Source organism: Rhincodon typus, chromosome 19 (genome assembly GCF_021869965.1).
Source record: "Rhincodon typus isolate 14 chromosome 19, sRhiTyp1.1, whole genome shotgun sequence".
Classification (NCBI taxonomy): Eukaryota; Metazoa; Chordata; class Chondrichthyes; order Orectolobiformes; family Rhincodontidae; genus Rhincodon; species Rhincodon typus.
This window is the reverse complement of record NC_063350.1, coordinates 3,308,899-3,317,010: the sequence shown is the minus strand read 5'-3', so window position 1 is coordinate 3,317,010 and position 8,112 is coordinate 3,308,899. Positions and strand designations below refer to the sequence as shown.

The 8,112-nt window shown below is 43.2% G+C and overlaps 1 protein-coding gene across 2 annotated transcripts in view; it reads right to left on the bottom strand.

Annotated features, from left to right (window-relative positions):
* LOC109923258 (neuronal acetylcholine receptor subunit alpha-4-like) overlaps window positions 1–8,112 on the bottom strand; it is a 30,074-nt gene that overhangs the window by 15,446 nt on the left and 6,516 nt on the right. For both annotated transcript variants that reach the window (XM_048608481.1, XM_020523297.2), the window contains exons 2-5: window positions 5,646–5,797; window positions 2,941–2,985; window positions 2,718–2,827; window positions 110–1,499 (exon numbers count right to left, since the gene is read on the bottom strand). In XM_048608481.1, coding sequence (XP_048464438.1) covers window positions 110–1,499; window positions 2,718–2,827; window positions 2,941–2,985; window positions 5,646–5,797 — 1,697 coding nt within the window. The remainder of the gene's footprint in view (window positions 1–109; window positions 1,500–2,717; window positions 2,828–2,940; window positions 2,986–5,645; window positions 5,798–8,112) is intronic.

The following is an 8,112-nucleotide window of genomic DNA, read 5'->3' as shown; positions in this document are numbered from 1 at the left end:
TGTTTTTGTACCTGATTTACAGCATCCGCAGTTCTTTCGGTTTTTATTTGACAAGGAAAAAATGTTTGAATCTATGTCAATATCAAAGTTCAATAATGTAACTACTTACTAGGAAATCAGCATCCTCTGCTCGTAAGTGGTTCGCAATATAATGAACACTTTCAACTGCCAACTTCATAGCTGGGGTTAACATTGCTTTCTGCTGTTGTTTGGGCTTGGCTACTTTTGACTCTCGCTTTGTGCTGGAGGCTGTTCTCTTGACCTTGCTCCCACATTTGCCTTTACTCAAAGATGGAGCTGACTGGGAGGCATTTCCATTCTCACAGCCTCCCCGAGTGTCTCTTGGTCTGGGCTGCCCATTCGAGCAGGGTAGATCCTCATGTAGATGGCTGTACTGGATCCTGCGGGACCTACACTGGACATTGGTCTCTATCAAATCATTCTGCTTGTAAGGATATTGAAGACTCAACGATCTCCCTCTGGAGCGAGAGCTTGGCTGTTCCTTGATGTGGTGGTGAGGGAGGTTGTTGGGTGAAGAACATGGATAGTGAGGTTGTGCCCGGTTCTCCTGCAAAATGCTATAATGGCTCGATTGTGATGGGCATAGTGTTTTGGGTTTCCCTTGGTCTTCCTGAAGATAACATGGAGTTGTCAATGATGGGTCGGTACCTGATTGTTGGTCTGATCCTCGAGCGAAGATTTGGAGTTTCTCCTCCTTAGTTTTGGGAGGGTAAGTTGGGGAGCTCAAGGCTTCATGAATTGGCACAATCAGTTCATTACAGTTTGTGATCATAGCCGTGGGCCGTTGCATGAAGAGAATGCGAGGAACGAAATCCAGAAAAAGCTTTCGTACCCAAGGTGGCATGGTGTGTGTGTGGGAGGAGCGATGGTGAACATTCAGCACAAACACAGTGATAACAATGGATAGTGTGACAAAGATCATCGTGAAGAGAAGATACTCCCCAATCAGAGGGATGACAAGGGATGTGGAAGGAATAATCTCCGTTATAAGGAGAAGGAAGACAGTCAGGGAAAGCAACACGGAGATACAAAGTGTGATCTTTTCTCCACAATCCGAGGGGAGGTAAAAGACCAACACAGTTAAACATGATATAAGCAAACAGGGAATGATGAGGTTGATGGTGTAGAACAGAGGGAGGCGCCTTATTAGGAAGGAGTAGGTAATATCTGAGTAGACTTCTCTACAACATTCATACTTTTTGATGTTGTAATTCCCAACTGCGCTGATAATGACCCATTCCCCACTTTCCCAGTAGTCCTGCTGGTCTACATGTCTGGCCATGCTCACCAGGTCTATCTTGGCTTTGTCGAAGGTCCATGATCCAAATTTCATGGTACAGTTCTGCTGGTCAAAGGGAAAGAAGGTCACGTCAATACTGCAGGAGCTCTTGTAGATAGCAGGGGGAGTCCACTTGATCCTGCCACTGTAGAACAGGTGGGCCTTGGTCAAGTGGGTGATGGCAAAGTCTCCATCAGCGCTGCAAGTAGAGAAAGCCAGGACTGAAGGAGCACAGATTTGTCACTTGTTTTATATATGATTTCTGTCAGTAATATAGGCATCAGAGTATGGTGACTTAAACATTTTTCACTATATTTTTTGCAAAAATACAGGTGATAATAATTACTATTCTATTCTACTCTAGCACCTTTCCTGGTAACAAAGCAACCTGAGCTGGTACCGAAAGCAAAACGCAGAACATGACAGAAATACCAGGGGACAGAGAATAGCCCAGTCAAGGCGTTACATAAACTATATAAAACATAAAATAAATCACATGATCCGTTTGGCCAACCAAGTCGGTGTTTATCCTCCATTCAGGCAACATCCCAATTCTGGGCCTACTCCACTCCCATACTCCTCTTTTTAGGAACATAGTAACATTAGCACCAGGAAGAGTCCATTCAGCCTGTCCTGCTGTTCAATTAGCTAATGGCTGCTGCGTTACCCCATCTTTAGTGCACATCCCTCAATGTCTTTAACAGGCAAAAATATATATGACTGTGGTTTGAAAACTCCATTTGATCTCCAGTATTTACAGTGACAGAGAAAGTTGAAGTTTTCCATTGTCCTTTGTATAAAAAGTACAGTGTCTCCTGATTTCACCCCAGGATGTCCTGGCTTCATAAGTCTAGGGCATCATGGACTTGACTCTCCCCTCAGTGAAATAGTTTCTTCACATCAACCCTATTGAATCCTTTCAACATCTTAAAATCTTTTATTAGATTATACCTCAATCTCCTATAGTCGAGGGAGTAGAAAATAAGGCAAAATGTGTTGGCACGAGGCCTGGAGAGCCAAAAGGCCTGTTCTCATGCTGTATTGTTCTTTGTAAGTCCATGCACCCTGTGCTCCTCATCTAACTGTTATCATTCTGGGTAGAATGATAAGATTTGTTTTGTCTCTGTGTAAAATTTTGCTTTTAGCCTTTCTTTCTATAAATTGGGAATAATAATAACAGAAATATGCATCACACAAGGAGTCTATTCTGCTCATTGTGTCTGTACTAGCTGTACTGGTCTAAGTTAAGGTTCGATGTAATTTGAACATGACTTCTTGCCTTTCAATTCTAATTTTTACATCTGACCTCCAGCTCTCCCTTTGCTTAATTATTAACCTGTGTCTCTAATTTTAGGTATTCTTGTAGCCCAATAATTGACAGAAGACAAGGCCAGTACATTCATTTCATGTGACCCACTTGTTGTAGAGGACAATATCGGGTCTCCAGAGAAACTCTGATGGGACTCTGATTGAGGTGATGTTCCCATATTCTGTGGGATTCCAGCGGAGTTTAAAATCATGCCATTCCTGAAAATCAAGAGGAAAAGAAAGATATTGGACAAATAAAACATGGAGGCATTTCATAGAAACCAATAAAACAAAACAATCAAAGCTGATTTTTGACCAGAACTTGAACAGACCTGTTTGATCCAGACATTAGTGGTCATCATTTGATTCTTTTCATCCTGTGGGGGAAGCAAGAAGCATTACATTTTATTTTAAATAAGCAAAAACTGATTCATCTCCACAATGAGTTATATTGATATGGTAACATAATGAAACATCCTGGGAGCTCTGACGTTCAGTCACATAAGGAGATTTAAGGTCAGGTGATCAAAACTCTAGTCAGGATTGTCATAGAGGAGAGAAGGGAGGTACAAAGGTGGATAGTGGAGGATATTCCAGAGTTTAGGACCTAGACAACCTCAGCAGTTATACAGGGCCTTGGTGAGACCACACTGAGAATATTGTGTGCAGTTTCGGTCTCCTTTTCTGAGGAAGGATCTCTTACTCTTGAGGGGGTGCAGCGAACGTTTACCAGGCTGATTCCAGGGATGGTGGGTCTGACGTATGAGGAGAGATTGACTAGGTTAGGATTGTCAGACGAATGAGGGGGGGCTCTCATAGAGACTTATAAAATTCTAACAGGGTGGGACAGGGTAGATGCAGGGAGGATGTTCCCGATGGTGGGTGTGTCCAGAACCAGGGGTCACCGTATGAGGATTCAGGGTAGACCATTTAAGATGGAGGTGAGGAGACATTTCTTCACCCAAAGAGTGGTGAGCCTGTAGAATTCATTGCCACAGGAAGTAGTTGATGCCAAAACATTGAATGTATTCAAGAGGCGACTAGATACAGCACTTGGGGGTGAATGGGATCGAAGGTTATGGGGAGAACGCAGGATTAGGCTATTGAGCTGGATGATCAGCCATGATCATGAAGAATGGTGGAACATGCTTGAAGGGCCAAGTGGCCTCCTCCTGCTCCCATCTTCTATGTTTCTATGTTTAGACAAGTGGAAGGCACAGCCACCAATGGTGTAGCGAATATAATTGGGGATACACAAGAGGCCAGAATTAGAGGAGTGCAGATATCTGAGAGGATTGTAGGGATGAGGGAGATCAGTGCGAGAGCATGGTGGGATTTGTGTCTTCTGCAAAGCATTGAAAGAATCTGGAAACAAGGGAAATGGAGAACAGAAGGTCGTGGGAAGTAAAGGGGTCCCTTCATCCAATCCAGTGGATCGGTGTAGCTGAAACATATTTCCTCAGCACTTCTTCCTCCATCCATTACACTCATATTTGTGTGTGTGTGTGTGTGTGTGTGTGTGTGTGTGTGTGTGTGTACATAAATGCCTGTCTATTTCTTTGTAATAAATAGTAGTTTCTTGGTAAGTACAGAAACCTGGTCAGTGCTTTCGGTTAGTCTGAGCTCATTAGACGGGTAAATCAGGGACTTTGAGTCCTTTGACTATATTGTTAACCTTTGCGATGAGAGCCCCTGTGGCCCCAGGAGTGGGGTGGGGTGGGTGGGTGTTTGGTGGGGGTGGTGGGTGGGTGTTTGGGGGGGGGAGGGGAGGTGGAATTCAAGGATCAGCTGACATTCCTGAGTGGGTCTCGACCAACTTTGAAACAGAAAGAACCAGGGTAGTGCTTTGAAGGACACAGGAGATAACAGTGCAGGAGCTAGAGGAACAATCTGAAGCGATGGTTATGACCAGACAGGGAAGAATAATCTAGCTGCCAGCTGGATGACTGTAAACTGATGTCAGAGGTAGACGGTCTGGTCAACTGTGTCAAAGTCTGCAGAAAGGGTGACAACCATGAGAACGATACATTTAGCTTTTCAAAGAAGCTCTTCAAAACGGTCATTGAGAAAATTCCTTGAACCTTCCTTCATAGAAATCTGAAATCTGTTGAGGTATTTTATTGTTTTCATACCATCCCTGAGATGGAAGTTTGTAATCAGCATTGGCACCAAATCATAGAACTCAAAGATCAGACCTAAATACACTGCACCATTCAGCACCAAACGAAGGAAAAGCAGGTTAACAGTAAAACACTAGACAAAAAAACCAAAAGAACTACAGATACTGAAAATCTGAAACAAAAACAAAATTTGCTAGAAAAGCTCAGCAGGTCGAGCAGCATCTGTGAAGAGAAATCAGAATTAATGTTTTGGGTCCAGTGACCCTTCTAGCTGGGGAATCCTCGGTTGAGGAAGAAGGCATTTTGGAGGCTTCCTAATCGAAGTTAGCATCACCAGAACATGATGGCCCTTTTGAAGGAAAGTCAATAAACCCGAAACATTTCTCCCCACAGATGCTGCCGGACCTGTTGAGCTTTTCCAGCAATTTCTGTTTTTATCATAGTAAAACATGATATAGTGAGTGAGAAACTCCAATATTGAATTTCAGGGCAATGGTTGAATTAAAAATTCAATCCAGAATAACACAGACACAGAATCCTGGTTCCTCTTGGGAGTCAGAGTGTCAAAAGCCATGAGTCTATATTTATACTCAAGAAAAATTGTCGTGGATCAAAGATGAATGGAAAATTGTAGGAAATGTACATGGACTGTTTACAATTGTTGGTTCAGGATGGGGTGGCTTGAATGGCATTTGCTTGTCATTGACTTTATTACACACCAGTTTGGTAAGTAGACTTGCTCCACCCTTACCCTGACTCTTATCCTGTTAAAATACACAGCGGGAAGTAACAGTTATCTTTCTGTATGTATCACAATATAACAATGCGCATTATCATGGATAAAGTGTGACAGGTTAGTTAACAAAGTTGAAACTGTGAGACAATCTTTACTGGAGCCTCTAGTTTCTCGCACATACCACATCCACGAGTTGTGCAATCGACAAGCCGAAATGGACGAGCACAGCGTCGGAAGAGTTAATCACAGGTCGGGACAGTTTGTTGTAGCCAGTGAAGAGAGTTTTCAGCAGCTGCTCCTCAGCTTGAGCCCGAGATTCCAGCTTACAGCAAACTGGGAAAAAAAAACCCAGGAAAGTTCCGTTGTTACAGAAGTCAGTGACACCACCCCAGCTCTGCTCAGAGAATAAGGCAGAAGTAATGGGAGTTTACTAAGAATATGTTGACAGCAGTGGAGACAGGGTCAATGAATAATTTTAAAGCTGAGCTGAAAATTCTCGACGAATGAGGGAGTTAAAGGGTATCAGGGTAGACAAGAAAGTAAAGATCACGAGCAGGTCAGCCACAGTCTAACTCAATGCTGTAGCAGGATCAAGGAGCTGAATGGCCTCCTCCTGCTCCTAATTCATAAGTTGCTATGTATGTACCTCAGCTGCTGTGCCTTAATGGTGACTCAGAAGTCTTGTGTGGGACTAAAGTTAGAGTCTGTCCCAGGGGCAAAACATTATCAGACATTCTCAAATCCTTTTCTGACCTACCCCTTCCTATCCCTGGCACTCCTCCAACTCTACAGAATGCTCTACAGTTCTGAGGAAGGGTCACCAGACCCGAAACGTTAACTCTGTTTTGTCCTTCACAGATGTTGCCAGACCTGCTTGGCTTTTCCAGCAACTTTGTTTTTGTTCCTGACTTACAGCATCCGCAGTTCTTTCGGTTTCTACAGAATGCTCCTCACTTTACAAATCTACCTGGATGTGCATTATCCCACATAGACACTCCAACCCCTGGAATTGTTTTCTCTCAAAACCTTTCTTCTTAAAGATCCGATTGTCACTTTATTTAGCTTGAGATCTATTTTCCTCACTCAACCTCTCTATAGGACCGTGGGAGTTCAATTATTTTCTGTTTATCAAGTTGTTGTTGTTCTCTAGGTGGCTGAAACAGATTTACGCTGAGCTGTAGTTCTATAACAGGGATTGCACTGAACGGCTGCATGTTTTTGAAACAACTAAAAGGCAGAAACTAACAAGGATAGAGCAGGCCATGAGTTTGAATTTTTTAAAAAATTACATACTCCCAATTCAAAATACACAGTGTCAAAAAAAGACTTTAACTGAAAGGGGATGCAGTGGCCCAGTGGTGTTATTGCTGGACTGTTAATCCAGAGACTGAGGCTCAAATCCCACCATATCAGATGGTGGAATTTGAATTCAATAAAAATCTGGAAATTGTCAGGGAGGAAAACCCAACTGGTTCACTAACATCCTTACCTGGTCTGGCCTACATGTGACTCCAGACCCTTAGCTGCCCTTTGGACAAGGAGGTAATAGATGCTGGCCTAGCCAGGGACATCCTCATGTCCTAAATGAATTCTTTTGTTTAAAACAAATGCATTAATCTCAACACTGGAGCTTCCTCCCTCTGGTTTAGTGATCTTGGGTGAGAAATAAGCATTATCCTGGCCATTCATTCAAAATAATGCTCCAATCTGAGAGGGCAGATTTAAGTCCCCGATTTAAGACTGTCTGCACTTACAAACATGATCCTACACAGGGGAATAGTTTTAATGGCCCAACATACCGACATTTCCTGTACATACAAGTAGTTCCTTTCCATTGTCCTGCATTGTGTTCCAACCCTGTGGTCAAATCAACTTGTGACTGGACTCCAGAATGGAACAGTCCGAGGATTGCCTGGAGCAGACCTGTCAGTCTGAAAAATGTGTTCATGTCTAGCTCAGTCCCACAGTCCAGGGTAACTCGCTTAAAACATGGACACCATCCCACCCACGCCAACTGATAGACTTTAAAATTTAATCAATAAATCTGGAATTGAAAGTTAGTCCGTGATAGATCACTGATTGTTGGAAAAACCCATCTGGTTCAGGGGAACAGCTTGCGGAGATGTTTGAAAGCATGTGTGATTATTGAGATAATAAGGATCAGTTTGAGTTCTCCATCAGAATCTGTTCTGAACCCAACACATAAAGGACAGCAGAAGCAGTGTAGCAGGGAAGTCTCACAATTCGAACCCCTGAAACTCCCCTCAGTTTGAGGGATCCAGCAAAATTAATAGTTTCGGCATTGAGAGTTTAGTTCTGCTGTTTGTTGGAGTCAGTGAGCAAGCAAAACAGTGTGAGGGTAATACACAGTGTCAGGTAAGGGGGCTGTTTGTAATATCAAAGGGCACAAACTCATTAAAATGTAACTGTAAAAACGAACAAAATAGCGAATTGGAGATGGTGATATAGTCAGAGTGATAGTGACAGCGAGGGAGCAGGGGAGCAGACTGAGAGATACTGAGCATTAGAGTGTGTGAGATTGAGTGGGGGAGAACAGACTGAGAGATACTGAACATTAGAGAGTGTGAGATTGAGGGGGGTAGCAGACTGGGAGATACTGAGCGATTAGGGAGTGTGAGAGTGAGGGG